The sequence below is a fragment of the Odontesthes bonariensis genome, chromosome 20 (genome assembly GCF_027942865.1).
Source record: "Odontesthes bonariensis isolate fOdoBon6 chromosome 20, fOdoBon6.hap1, whole genome shotgun sequence".
In the NCBI taxonomy this organism is placed as follows: Eukaryota; Metazoa; Chordata; class Actinopteri; order Atheriniformes; family Atherinopsidae; genus Odontesthes; species Odontesthes bonariensis.
In genome coordinates this window covers 22888168-22903426 of record NC_134525.1, presented here as the reverse complement: position 1 = coordinate 22903426, position 15259 = coordinate 22888168, and the positions used below count along the sequence as shown (strand labels likewise).

The 15259-nt window shown below is 41.0% G+C and overlaps 1 protein-coding gene across 5 annotated transcripts in view; it reads right to left on the bottom strand.

Moving 5' to 3' along the window:
* Nucleotides 1–15259, bottom strand: part of rps6ka3b (ribosomal protein S6 kinase, polypeptide 3b) — a 66762-nt gene that overhangs the window by 7660 nt on the left and 43843 nt on the right. For 4 of the 5 annotated variants that reach the window (XM_075452997.1, XM_075453000.1, XM_075453001.1 and 1 more), the window contains 13 exons: nt 11280–11360; nt 11087–11166; nt 9654–9760; nt 8149–8186; nt 7885–8027; nt 6516–6586; nt 5866–5954; nt 5615–5679; nt 5377–5479; nt 5154–5263; nt 3777–3902; nt 2373–2462; nt 681–839 (listed from right to left, as the gene is read on the bottom strand). In XM_075452997.1, the coding sequence (XP_075309112.1) occupies nt 681–839; nt 2373–2462; nt 3777–3902; nt 5154–5263; nt 5377–5479; nt 5615–5679; nt 5866–5954; nt 6516–6586; nt 7885–8027; nt 8149–8186; nt 9654–9760; nt 11087–11166; nt 11280–11360 (1262 nt within the window). The remainder of the gene's footprint in view (nt 1–680; nt 840–2372; nt 2463–3776; nt 3903–5153; nt 5264–5376; nt 5480–5614; nt 5680–5865; nt 5955–6515; nt 6587–7884; nt 8028–8148; nt 8187–9653; nt 9761–11086; nt 11167–11279; nt 11361–15259) is intronic. The other variant, XM_075452998.1, reaches the window with a different exon arrangement.

Below are 15259 nucleotides of genomic sequence, written 5' to 3'. Positions count from 1 at the left end.
ATATGTTCAGAGAATATAAAGCCAGCAGAGCTCTTAGATCCAAGGACTCAGGTCAGCTGGTCCAGTCCAGAGTCCAGACTAAACATGGAGAAGCAGCATTTAGCTGTTATGCTGCAAATAAGTGGAACAAACTGCCATTGGAGATTAAACTCTCACCAAATGTAGACAATTTTAAATCCAGGTTAAAGACATTTCTGTTCTCATGTGTCTATGCATGAAATCTGCACACTATCTTTTCATTTATCTGGACTGTTGCTTGTTTTTAAATTCATTTAAATAATTTTATTCGTTTCTCTTTATATTCTTTTATGTATTTTTAATGCTTCTTACACTCCCTGCTGCAATGGTTTTATTTTATGTAAAGCACTTTGAACTTTGAAAAGCACTCATGTACGTTTTGTACATGAAATGTGCTATACAAATAAATTTGATTTGATTTGTATAAAAGCTACTTCATGCATCTAGAACTGCCTGAAAAACCATTTAAAGTAACATTTTCTGACCTGAAATGAAGACGGATTCAGGACCTTCATGGCTTAAATGTCTCAAATGTTTCCAGAAACACATTTTTGTTTTTATGTGAACTGTTTTCATAAAAACAAAGTTTCCCGTTTGACATCCGGGACAACCTACAACAGAGAGCCGCCATATTTGTTTCCATCTCGGTGAGACAAACGCACCCCTTGTACATGCAGGTACTCCAGAGTTCTGGTGATGGTGTAGAGAACGGCGCTCGCCTCTCGCTCAGAGAAAAACTTCTGTCGGAGGATTTTGTCCAGCAGCTCGCCTCCTTTCATTAACTCCGTCACCAGGAACACCGACCGACCGTCGTCATACACCTACGATACAAAAATAAAACAACCCACATGTACGTTAGAAACTATTTAGCCACTGAATCACTCTCACTTCACTCATTCAGATATCAACGTCTGAGGATTCTTTATCTTTCCCGACAAACAATACATCCACCTAATCGACAGAAAAATACATCGTATTAAAATATTAACCGCCTCTGAATCCTCTCTGTAAGCAATCTGAGGGAGTTGAACTTAAACATGAACGCACAGTCAGTCATTGTTACTGGATCTGATGCAAATTTCACCCAGCAGCCCGGCGATATTTATAACTCCAATCAGCGGTGAGTCACAGGAAATCTAAGACTATTAAAATCAAAGCAGGAAAATGACTGTTTTTGGGAGTCCACCTGCTGCACACACGAACTCACCACACATTCAGGTTGACCCCGAATGAGTCACTTTGAAAAACTAAGCCCATGAGCAATTCAAATTTAAACACAGGCAGGAGGACTTTTAAAGAGAAGAGATCATTTGATCTGAAAGCAGCTTGATTAAAGTTCACCATCACAGTATTACCAGTCACATTCTCCTGTTGGTATCAGTCAGAGCTCGTAGCAGAGCCTGTGACACAGGACTGTTTGAACACCTCAGGTACCTCATGTTGAAACATTTGATCCTGAGGGGGAAGCAAAAGCTCGATGTTGGATTAAATAAAAACCAGAATTCGCTGGTTTAAACAGGAATTTAAGGCCTTTTGCTGCAGGTAATTTCAGTGCATGTGATAATGAGCCTGAACAGGGTACTTTAGTCTCTTCTGAAAGGAGCATCAAGTCGCTTCTAAAATGTGCCGCAGTGCCTGATCAACTCTGGGGCTCCAGTTGGAGATGAATGAACAGTGTTAAAGCAACACAAGAGCAGTCTGTGAACCTTAAAAGAGCTTCTGACTCGTTTTGACCGTTGCGATCCAGACATGAAACTGTTCGCAGTGTCGTGACTTTGGTTTCCAGCCACACATTCATTCATCACCGTTTTGCTTCAAGGTCGTTTTTTGTGGGCTTTTGAACACGCCAACAGATTCGTGTGCATGGCTGTACATGTGCAGGGTTCACATGGAGATTTGCTGGTGTTTCATCCCTCAACTGCAGGGGGAGACAAAGTTTTGACGTTGTGTAACATAGAGTGATGACACCACACAGCCTAGTTGTGTAACTTCAAGCAAGAGACACATGTTTTGGAAATCCACATCTAAAAAGTTTGCTTAAAATTGACTTTGTCTATGGATAAAAACCCAGCTATGGTTCAGATATGAGCCAGTGAATCCCAGGGCCGGTGCGTTAACACTGGCTTTAATGTTGTGGCTGATCTGTATGTCCGACACGGAAAGACTCACAGATTTACTTAAAAATGGCAAAAAATGACCTGATAATAATCTTAAGGCCTTTTATAAAATTTTTAGTGACCAAGACATTTAAAAGACGGATTAATGAGTTGTACGCCTCACTGAAAACAGTTTTTCCAGTTGTAAATACTGTAAATAAAGAGATAAAGAAAGCTTAAAGGTGCAGTTTGACGTACATCCTTCAGGGTGATGATGTTGGGGTGCTGTCCGTATCGCAGCAGGATCTCCACCTCCTCTGTTGGGTCCCTCTTGGCTTTGTTAATGATCTGTAACAACAACAAAGTTTATATTTTATAACAGACGGGTGGCCGTTGCTGCTTTTGATTTGATTTGATCGGAAGATGTGACTAAGAAAAGGTGAGCAGTGACAATGTAAAGAAACGTTTACACGCTCGGTTGAGGTGATTTTAGTTTTAAAGAAGACTTTGTGCACATTAAGGGGGAATGGAAACGCTTCTGTGGATCTTTTCAGACCTGGCAAAGTTTATAATGACGTGATTCACCAGCTGTTTCCGGTCAGAACCAATGAAAAAAATAAAGCTCACATGACAGACATATCTTCCAAGATATGATTTAATATCCCAGATATTTTCAAGGGATCGAATATTTTGCTGAGAAAGAGCTCTCTTCCTTTTCCTCTTGAGGATGTCCACCACAGTTTGGGTCTTGATCGATGGTCTATTTTTTCTTTAGAAACCTTTAAGCAAAATGAGCCAGAAGTGTCGAAGACGAGAACTGTTCGAATTCTTCAAATGCAAAGAAGAGGAGCTCCAATGCTTCCTTGATTATCTCCTTTAGCAGATGATACACCAGATCCTCCTTGATGAGAGAAAGAAGAGAATTCTGTCCCATAATTCCTTGCTGCTTCAACGTTCATAGTGACGCTTGATTATATTCATCCAGTCGCACTAACTGTGATTCATGTGGATAAATATGATTTAACGCCCACATATTTCACTTTAGTTCCTTCCTTTTTCAATTGCAAACCTTTATAATGCCGTAATATTCTATATCATCTCTAATAGAATAAATACAAGAGATAACCTTTGTGAAACAACGATGTCTTGAGACTTGGTATCAAAAGCACTTTGTAGTTTCAGAGTTGCGGACCCACATTACAGCTGAGTGTCGGAGTGGTTCAATTATCTTGGAATCATCTCCTACAAACTTTCCTTAATCCCATCGAGGTCGCAGAAAAGACGACAGGAGGTGATTTCTTTGAGTATTAGACCAAACCTGTTTCAGGGTAGGACGCTACTTCTTCTACTGAATTACAACCACAAACAACGAGGCCGATACATCCTCACTTTCGCTACACAACGCGTTGGAAGTTGGTTCACTACAAACAAATCAATCTTCAAACTGTTGTTTTCTATATTAAAGCTTTTTTACCTTAGATTTTAAACATACAGATATACAATTGAGGTCCAATAGACTTTCAGCAAATAAATGTCAAATAAATTCTTGATTAGAATGGAAACACTATTTAAAGACTTTGTGGGGCGACAGGTGATGTTTTAATAAGATGATGGATACCCTGAATGCATAAAACCTGACAGCTGAAATCGTGTCGCTGTTACCTTGACGGCGTACTCCATGCCGGTTCCTTTGTGTATGCAGCGCTTGCAGATGGAGTAGGAGCCGACGCCGATGTCCTGTTTGACCTCGTAGGTGTCCGAGAACTGGGAGGTGCTTCTGTGAAGCTTCTACATAAAGTAAAAAAGTGGGTATTACTGTTCAAGTCATCATAAGTGGGTGTTAAAGGGCAGTCTTGGGAGCCTTGGTAGAATCCAACCGCTCCTTGTTGGAGATACTTTTTAAAATTTAATTAAATTTCCCCCAATAGGCTGGAGTCTTCAGAGAAGTGGAACATATAAATCCATTTTGGGTCATAATCATGTTTAATTTCTAACCAAATATGAGAAAATGTTTTTTTTATCCTTTAGGAAGAAATATAAATAATTTGTTAGGGTAATATCCAGAAAAAAGCTCATAAAATTAAAATAAAAATGGAATAAAACTGCAGTTAAAAGCAGAGGACAAATTTTGTGCGTATGCATGACCAATAATCTGATCGATGTGAGATGCTCAAATTCTGTGTTGTACCAAATTATCTTTATGGATCTTTTTTTTTTTTTGCATAATCAGACTCAACCAAAAGGTTTGTGACTTGAGGAGCAATTGATTTAGTTTAGAAATTAGAAAACAAAGTTAGTTAAAACCTGCAGAAGTTTCCAAGTAGCAATTCTGAACCAGACTGACGAAAAATCTCAGTTGATTTAGGATTTGTTCTGAATATGAATTAACTTAGATGTGTCATCTGTTTTTTTTTTTTTTAAAGCTACACACAGATGATTTCTGTGGTGAAAAAGTCAACAACTGGGCCATTTGACCTGGAAACAAGCGCCACATAAATTTCAGTAACTGAAAAAAGGAGCTCCAAAATGATCCTGATTGTTTCCAGCTGTATTTTAACACCATGCTGGCAAAATTCAAACCCCACATTAACCCTTACAAGTCTGTAATATGAATGTTCGAGAAGGTGGTGCATATGCTGCCTTTGTGACCGATAAAAAGCTTGGTAAATCTCAAAACCCACCGCATAACTTTATTGTAAATTGGTGTAAAAAATTACTTCTGTTCGTGATTCAATTCAAAACGTGTGCAGACTCCTAAGGGTTAAAAACAAAACCATCAAATGAGTCAATGAGTCAGATATTGTGTTTTTTTTCTATGTTCTGAGTGGACGAACAACTCTCAAAAAACATATAACTGATACCAAAACTTGTAAATAAGCCAATGCGCCATTTTGGATTCGTATAGATCTTATATAATCTCTTTAGTTTAAGTTTACAGGGTCAGTTAGCCCGAGCTGTGATCTTTGGATCTATCCACCGAGGTTTAATCCAGATATTTAGAATATTTCTGCCACTGAGAGACAGTTAATGTGTGCACACCTGTACAATAGTGTTGGGTAGTGGTTGTGTCTCTTCCTCTGTTATGGCCACAAAACTGAATCCTCTGAAAAGCTGGTGGGCGTTGGCACTCGGGGGGACCCCCGGCGAGTCTGAAGAGCACACAGAAACAGCCGTTACTCCTGACTTTACTGTAAATGTAGTTCAGCTCTCAGCAGAGGTCGAGGTGCAGAGGGAGGAGGTAAGACGGAGTGACAGTGTGTACCTCTGGGTGTTTTAGCTGTGAACTCTGGATCAAAATAGAACGTGTCGTCAGGTCGTCCTGCAGCCGGTTTGAAAGGAGGGGGAATCTCTCTGCGGAAAAGTTTCTACAAGGAGAAGAAATATTGGAAAACTGACAGTGAAACACACAAAGCAATAACAGCACAGCTAAGGTCTTTTATTAATGGGCGTATATGTTTAAATCCCAAAGCTCATAATGTTAATTAAATGGAGAAACTAACATTCCAGTCGATGGTGTTAAAGAACGTATGCCTCTTGATCTCTTCCACTCCGTCTGGTCCGGCTCCTACAAACAAATAAACATCAGCCATAAGTCCAGCAGGTATTTCATGCCTTTATTATTAGCCTTTATCTCACAGACCGATGCAATGAATAAGCTTTTGGACATGTAAATCTGCAGGTGCTGGGTTGTTGCGTTGCCTCGAGCCCTTTTTATGAACATCCCAGTGAGCTTCGTGCATGAATGTTTTACCTAGTCTGTTGGCAGGGTTGCGTTTGAAAAGGTTCCTGAGGAGACTCTGAGCTTCTGAACTGAGAAACTGTGGCATTCCCAACTTAGCTCTGCACAAAAAAGGGGAAAAAAACAGAACAAGACAGAGAGATGAAAGGTAGCAGGGAGAGGATAACATATTGAATGTCCCATATTGTATATCCAAAGTGAAGCGTTTGTAAGACTAGACAATAACATGTCATCGTCAGAGGAAGCACAGTCAGCACTCTGTAGAGTCTGTTCAGCAGTTTCCAACAGACGGATGTTAAGAGGGAAAGAGAGATGGAGGGAGAGGAGGGGTTAATAGTTCCTCTGAGCTTTGTTTTTCATTTTCCTCGCAGATATTTCTCAACACGATCATGTTTTCTGTTTCACTTCCACCTTCTTGTTATCTCGCTGCTATCATCTCTATAAGCACAGTTTGAGTCCATTTCTTTTATCTCTGCTCGGCTCTCCTCTTCCTCATCTTCCTCCTGAGCGTTTCCACTAATATGAATCCTCGATTCTCCCCTGGGCTGACTCAGCCTCACCTACTTTGTCTCTCCATCTCTTCTCGGATGTATCGCAAGCTGAAATAGAAGCTCTTAAGCGGTGATTGTATGGGAGTGTGCAGACAGTATAAAATGTCTTACTTGAGGATCATGGTCATGGTCTCTTTCCGGTCTTTGCCTTGAAACGGCAGCGTTCCCGTCAGCATCTCAAACTGAAACAAGAAAGAAATGTGTCATGGCCACAGCTTCAGAGTTTTACAATGCCCTTTCAGTGGCGTGTAGTTAGCATACACACCATGTTTTATATTGTATGGTGCAGTAAACACCAGTGGTGGCTGATTCTAAAACTGAATCATCTTTTATGTAGATGTTTTTGTATCTGCAGAGAATGGTCATGCTGGAAATTGTTCTCATCTCCAGATGACTAAGCTCCTTTTTTCCTCTTATGAATGGGAAAACTAAATGGTTTATTGTCATCATACACAGAGTTACATCTGCCTTGTATGCAGCTCTTGTTGAAGAAGGAGTTAGTCAACCTCTCATTTTTGTCTACTATAGGAAGTTACCTGCTCTAATAATGCAGTAAACAAAACAACTCATGTATGCCTTGACTTATGTTCAGTCATGATTGTTTTTTGGGGAAAACAGGTTAACTAGTCCCAAAAAAGAAAATTGACAATTTCTAGAAATAAACCCACCACTATCCCCAGAAAAATTGTTAAGTTAGTAGCTGAAACTAACTTGTGATCTTGAGATGCTAATTCCAGATGCTAATTCTAGATTTCTGAGCTACTAAAGCTACTCTCTTTAGCCCACAGCACAGAAACAGACTATTGAAGCCACACATTTGTACATTTTCATGGTATCTTGAAGTAGATATATTTGTTCTATGGTGTTAAAGTTTAATTAGCAACTGTCAAATCAAAATGTATTCACACAGTAGCTAGCTAACTGGTAAACCAGATATGCTAAATGTAAGCTAGCTAGCACCATTTCATTAAAGGAGCTATCTTATTATGGTGCGAGCTAATTCAAATGTGATGCTATTTTGTTTGCCTCCTGCTAGATGGTTTTCTATAACCATACAAAATCTTATACAACATCATATACTGTATGTATATATATACATACATGTTTCCTTTTGATGGCTAATTCATAAAAGCAGAATAGGGCAAGAGTGTTCAGAAAGTGCGTCCTCCATCAAAGCAAATTCTTAACTCCACAATTTTAACGAAAATGATCTCAACTCCCACCAGAATTAAATGGGTTCCTCTGTTAGCAATGCTCAAACTCCCAAGTTTCAGGGAAATCAGCTTCTTGTTATCAAGTAGACAAACCCTGTGACCTCCTTAAAAATAAGAAGGTAACAGAAGAAAACTGGCACCAAAACACTGGGAAAACACAACCAGTGTGATAAAAGTGAAGTATTCAGCTTCACTGTAATCCGACTACTGAGGTGGAAGATCACATCTCTGAACACAAACAGCAGGAGGCCGCCGCGTCTTCTCACCATGAGCACGCCGTACGACCACCAGTCGGCGCTGTGCGTGTGTCCTCGTCTGTTCACCACCTCAGGAGCCATATACTCCACCGTCCCACAGAAGGAGTAAGCCTTATTCTCGTGGTCTATTGACTCCTTGCTGAGGCCAAAGTCTGAGCACACACAGACATCAGACACATTAGTGCCAGCTTGAGATGATAAAAGAGTTAGCAATGAAAAATCTGGTGAAGAGCAGCTGAAATGAGCTGAAACATAGACGGTAATATTACACACCGGTCAGCTTGATGTGTCCTTCCTCATCGAGCAGGATGCTGAAAAAACAGAAAGAGTTTGTATTTAGTTTTAGTACAGAAAGAAGCAACTTTCTGAGTGTGTGTGTTTTAATTAGGTTGATTAGCAACAGGTCAGTAACATTATTGGCTATGAAAAGAGCATCTGAGAGAGGCAGAGTCTCTCAGAAGTAAAGATGGTCAGAGGATCTGCAAAAAAAAAAAAAGTAAAAACATAATTTCATCTAAAGATTCAGAGAATTTGGAGACATCTGTGAACAGCTGATAAATCAGTCCTGGGTATCTGTGACCTTCAGGTCCTCAGGCAGCTCTGTATTAAAAACAGACCGGATTCTGTCCCGGAAATCCCTGCATGGGCTCAGGAACACTTCCAGAAATCACTGTCTGTGAACACAGCTCAACGTAACATCCTCAAATGCAGGTTGAAGCTCTATCATGCAGAGAAGAAGCCATATGTAAACATGATCCAGAAACACTGCAGTCTTCTCGGGACCAAAGCTCATTTAAAATGGACTGAGGCAAAGTGGAAAACTGCTCTGTGGTCAGATGGATCAAAATCATGGACGCTGCATCGTCCATACTAAAGAGGAGAGGGACCATCCAGCTTGTTATCACCTCTCAGTTCAAAGCCTGCATCTCTGATGGTATGGGGGCGGGGGGCATTAGTGCCTATGGAACTGGAAACCTGCACATCTGGAAAGGCTCCATCAATGCTGAAATGTATATACAGGTTTCAGAGTAACATATGATCCCATCCAGACGAGCAGCATGGCTTTATAGAAGAAGAGTTCAGGTGCTGGACTGACCCGCCTGCAGTCCAGATGTTTCACCACCTGAAAACTTCTAAAATACAACAAAGAAGACCCAGGACTGCTGAGCAGCTAGAATCATCTATCAGACAAGAATGGGACAACATTTCTCTCCCAAAGGTCCAGCAGCTGGTCTCAGTTCCAGATGTTTACAGGCTGATGTTAAAAGAAGAGGGGATCAGTTGTGGCTTGTTGCTCTAACTGACCTTCGCACATGCATCATGGATGTCTGCTTGAAAGGCTACCATGTGTATAAAGAACGTTTCAGAAAGGGATGACTAAGTGAATCCTTTTGCCAAAACATCCCTGAACATGCACCTAGAACAAGTGCGAGATCATTTGTAATATTTTAGGTGTTATTGTGTAGTTTAAACATCTTAGATCAAGTTCCAGTTGTTTTTGTGGTTTTTCAGTCAGTTTTTACCGATAGGTTTAAATGTGACTGACCATTAAAGCTCTGTGACATACGTTTAACCCCACAGAAAAATAAAGTATGAATGATTTACCCACCACAATGTATGCATTAGGGATGGAGAGTGCTAAGTTAGCAGCCTCAACAAACACACAATCAATAAACTGCATGTTAAAATAAACCTGAATGACCCTCTGAGGTCAGGGAAAGTCTCCAGGGAAATGATTGGAAATGAATGGAAAAGCATCAGTGTGTGTATGCGCATACTTCTCAGGCTTGAGGTCTCTGTAAATGATGCCGAGGCCATGAAGGTGATCGAGGGCCAGCGCGAGCTCTGCCAGGTAGAACTTCACGTCCTCCTCTGTGAACATTACCTGCAACAAAGAACGATTGTAAAAGTTAAACACCAAAAGCAATATTTACCAGGCAGTAAATACTCCGAGGCAGACGTGGCTCCACAAAGACTGGAAGAGTCACGATCTCAGCTTATATAAATAAAAACATTATTGATTGTAGATATTTTTCTTTTTTCCTCACCTCCCATTTCTAATGCCCCCCAAAAAAGGGCAAAAAAAATTACCAATTTTCTTCAATCTTTCTATAAATACAGCGATAATATCATCATCCTGAATACTTTTGGCTATAATATTGGTGCAGTGAACATCGGATATGATGGACACGTTTAAAAACATCCCCACTGAGCATCGGCGTGCCTTTCAAACTGCCTCCACTTACACATAAAAGTGACAAAAGTCCCATTAAACTGCATGAAAATGATCAGATGTTGCTTCATTTATCAGATTATTACACAACCTATCACACCACGATATGCGCAAGACTGGATCAGAGACTCAGAGGAAATTAGAGGGATGCTCTGCTGCGATTTGCTGTTAAGGTTTAAGATATTTCAAACATGTAAATATGAAACAACAAACAGAAGTAAGAAAAGGAAAAAAACAAAAATAAGAAATATAAATAGAGGGACATGGAAGGCTCCATGTGCGCCTTTTGTCTTTTACATGTTTGAAAAGAAGTTTACACAGAATATAATCTAACAAAATTCATACTTAATTATATACAAGTCTACACGTGTAAAACAAACCAAGAAACAACTTTCACACCAAACTATACACCCTGTAATTAACACCCCTCTAAATTCCTGTACCTTGTGTAAATAGTCTCTTTCTATTGTTATTTGAGCTGAGTTATGTCTGGACGTTGCTTTAATTTGTCATTTAAACTGTTCCACAATCTCACACCATACAGTTAGAGAAAAACTTCTTCTGGTCGTCCAAAAACTTTCGGAGCATCTTTAGGTTTAGTATCCTTAAATTGTAACTCCCATCAAGAAATTCTGAATGTTTTCTGGCCACACATTTTTCCTGACATTCTACATCATTATTGCTGTTATTAAGATTTTTGACTGTAAAAATAGTGGTTTGGTGCGTTCACAACATTGTGTGTAATTTTTTTAAATTAAAACAGTTCCAGTAATAAGCTTGGAGTGTTTCCCCACTCCTCCACACAGTAGCTTAAAGGTTAGAGCGGCTTATATCTGCTACTGCAGCTGATATTCCATCGTAGGAAGATAAATTCCTGTTTCCTGTACGAGCTCCACTCTCCTCCCTGCTTGTTTCTGTGATCTAATCTGACTCCTCGGTGCGTAAACCAATGTCAGATCAGTGCTTAACAGCAGTTACCTCCTTCGAGAGACGAGTGAAGAGATCTCCTCCTCGGAGAAAATCCAGGATCAGGTAGAGCTTCCCCTCCGTCTGAAACGCTGCAGGGAAGAAAGTGAGCTGAGATAAGAGCCAAAAAGTTCCCTGGATATTTCCACTGCTGGTTCCGACTGGCTGGTGGCTCATCAAAGATCTCCGTTACGAGTGGACTCACCATAGTGCAGCTTGACGATGAAGGGATGGTTGACCTCCACCAGGATGTCTCTCTCCATCTTTGTTCTGACCCGGTCACGTACTGGAAACACACACAGGGTGGAAAACACATAAATCAACAGATAAACCACTTTGCAGGAAGCCAAAAATACATCTGCTTTCTTTATTCGGTTCCGTTTCAGCTGCGGGGACTCCCAGATGGCGGCTGATGAGTGACTGAATCACAGGGGAGAACGGAAGAAAATAAACAGCAAAAGAGCAAAATAAAGAACAGTTAAACAAGAAGTTAAGACGGCAGAAAAACCAAGAAACAGAACACAAACAAGTCAGGTTGTATTTTTCCCCACCAGCAGATGGAGCGTGGCTCGAGTTCAACATCATTCAAAGAATTTGTTTCTCCTCTTCTCTCTCCACACCTCTTTAGCTCTTCGTCTCGTGTGAAGGTGTGAAATTCCACTTTGGGAGGCTGAGAAAGTGAATCCACTTCACTTTCTCACAGCTTCAGATGACTTCGTACACAAAAACCTGATTTTTTTGAGAGCAAAGATTCTCAGTTAACTAAAATTTAATCTCATAAGACTCCTGAGTCCTGATGAGCTCATCATGTAACGCAGCTGTTACATACATGAGAATAATCCAAAACATCACGTATGTGAAGAAGAAGAATCACAGAACACCTTAAGTGTGGGAGGTCTGGCCTTTGCAGATGATTGATAAACAAAATGCGCCTTTAAATGGGCAGGAATGCATGTAAATCTACAACTAAAATGCTAAAATGAATATAAAATGCTGAGCCTCTGCTTTCTGGTATCCAACGACCAGTTTCTGATCATTTACATACATTCCAACACCAACTTTACAACATATTTTCCTTCAAAGTTGACTTAAAACAGTAACATTAAAGATGTGGATCAACAAAAATGCTTAAATTTTAATGTTTGTTTCTTCTTCTCTTCAGCATGTTTCGCCCACTAGTCGCCATGTTTGTTGACTGTCATCCTGATCGTTTTTTGGTTTTAGACGTAACGTTGCAGAGCTCATTTTATAGATCAGGCCAGGTCAGGTTACCCACCTCAGGAAGAAGCTGCGGGTTCCTCATGTAACACCAGCCACAGCTGGGCCCTACCTGATGACCCAGATGTGATATATGTACCGACTGAAATAACACCTGGCAGGAAACTGAAAGCTCAGGTTAAAGAAGAAGTTCGGTTTTTTAAACCTGGACGATATTTAGATCTGTGTATATCCATATATTGGGGCATCGGCCGATGCCCGCGTTCACTCCCGTTATATGGACATATGCGGATCTAAATATAATCCGAAGGACGCCGACTTAAACCAAACTGTTATCGTGAGTGGATGAACGTATTTTATGCCAGAAATAACGTCCAGGTTTAAAAAAAAAACAAAACAAAAAAAAAAACTTACTTCTCCTTTAAAACCTGAACAAATCTTAAAATAAAGCCGTTTTGTAAAGATTAAAAAGAAAATAAGTTGTGAAAATGTGCTCAGACTATATTTGAAGGCGATTTTTGCACCGACTTTAACAGTAATTTGACTCCTGGAGGATTCGTTCGGTCATCATTGCTCGATGCTCAGGCTCAAAAATTAAATCCATCTTTTTATCTTCCCTTTGTTACTTTCAATCCATGAACTGCACTCAAAACACTCCCACTTTGCTGATTTTAAATAAAAGTTTGTTGATATGTTGAGTGGAAGTATTGAGACGCATCCATTTGCACCACCTGCACCATCTTCATGGGGGAGGACGTTTGACTTTTACAAACCTGTCTAGTTTTTAACGAATCTGCCTGAATTTAAATGTTATTTCATGTTTACACAGAGGCAAAGCCATGCAGACAAACCTGCACTCAACAGATTTTTGGATTGGCCAAAGCAGTAATGTGATAAAAGTGACCGCTGCCCAGTTAAAATATCTCTTTAGCCCCACACTGGCTTGACAGCGAAATCAATCCTGAATCTTTCGGCTCATTTTTCATGCTCTTGGTGCACACTAGACTGGATTTTATTCTTTTTTTTTCTAACCAAGAAACAGCTGCTCCATGTCATGATGTGAGACAAATCAGTGAACTGATGGAGTGGATGGATTCAAATGTCTGAACCCAGGGACTCCATCTCAGCCCCATATGCTGTGAGCTCTAACCTTTCAGCCATCTGGTGACCCAACAGCTGGTGTTGTTGCTGCTATATGAGCTGAAGACCTTCACCTCGAACTGTGAGTGCGTTTGTCTTAACAGAAGGAAGGCTAATGAGGATTTATAGCTACCTTATTGTGAACAAATCCCACAAAAACACCAAAAAGCCAAGTCTACTGCAGCCTATTACTGAGGATGTGATTATGTTTAGTGTAAATTCAGGGCTGTGGAAGCATGTGGGAGTCCCATGGTGGTAGCAATGTGTATATATATATATATCATAGACTCTTTAATAGGTTTAATAGGTTAAGAGTTTAACAACCCCAAACCAGAAAAAGTTCAGATGGTATGAAAACCCCCCCCCAAAGAAAGAGAATCTAACATTTACTTTGACTTTTTAGCTCAGTGGAGACGGTATGAACCCAAAATATTTAAGTTTTTGTCTCAGCAGTTTTATTAAGGCGTTCTGACATTGAGGATATCAACTGATGAAACGTTTGGGGTGATTTTTAGTCCATTCTTCCTGTAAATGTTGTTGCATTCATCCTCGGCCATGAGATGTACTGTGTGCAGAATGTGGTTTTAAATTGTCTTGTTGAAAAATACATGGACGTCCCTGGAAAAGAGTGGGTTTTGAAGGCAGCATACGTTGCTGTAAAATCTCAGTGAACTTTTCTGCCTTAACGCTGCCATCACAGAAGTGGAAATGAACTTTTCCAAAGGGCACTGATACAACCCCATTGCATCTCAGAGCCTGGCTTTTGGCCTGGTTGCTTACAGTCTGGATGCTCCTTTTGCTCTTTGGTCCAGAGCACACAACGTCTATCTCATCCAAAGTCACCCTGGAGAAATGCAACAACCTCCAATCATTTTTCCACTCTAAGATTGATAACATACACAACCAGCTCGTCACCTCCACTGCCACCACCCCCAACTCTGAACCTCCATTTCCCTCATCCCCTGACCACCAGCTTTCCATCTTCTCCCCCATAACCACAGCCGACCTCTCCAAAATACTCTCCACCATGAAATCATCCACCTCCCCTCCCCATCCACCCCATCCCTTCTGAGCTTGTCAAAGCCTGTTTCACCTCCCTCGCCCCACTCATCACGGACACCATCAACTCCTCCCTTACCTCCGGCACCGTCCTCTCTCCTCTAAAACTTGCTGCCATCACCCCCCTCCTTAAAAAAACTTGGCCTTGACCCTGACGTCCCCAACAATTTCAGGCCCATCTCCAACCTCCCATTCGTCTCAAAAAAACTGGAAAGAGCCGTCGCAGCACAATTAAAGCAATACTTCCTCTCCAATAACCTGTACGAAACATTCCAATCCGGCTTCAGAACCCATCACAGTACCGAAACAGCCCTTTTAAAAGTCACCAATGACCTCCTACTCTCCTCCGACTCCGGCTCCCTCACCATTCTCCTCCTCCTCCTCAGTGCTGCCTTCGACACCATCAATCACTCCATCCTCCTCAACCGTCTGCAAGCCATTGGCATCATCAACTCCGCTCTCTCCTGGTTCACCTCCTACCTGTCTGAAAGACTCCACTACATCTCCATCAACAACCACAAATCCCTCACCACCCCTGTCTCACACGGAGTTCCCCAAGGCTCAGTGCTCGGACCAATCCTCTTCATCCTCTACATGATCCTCTACATGGTCAGAAATCTCGGCATCATCATGGACCCCACACTCTCCTTCAAATCCCACATAAACCATGTTACCAAAATAGCCTTCTTCCACCTCCGCAACATTGCACGCCTTCACCCCACTCTCTCCCCCTCAGCTGCCAAAACACTCGTCCATGCCTTCATCACC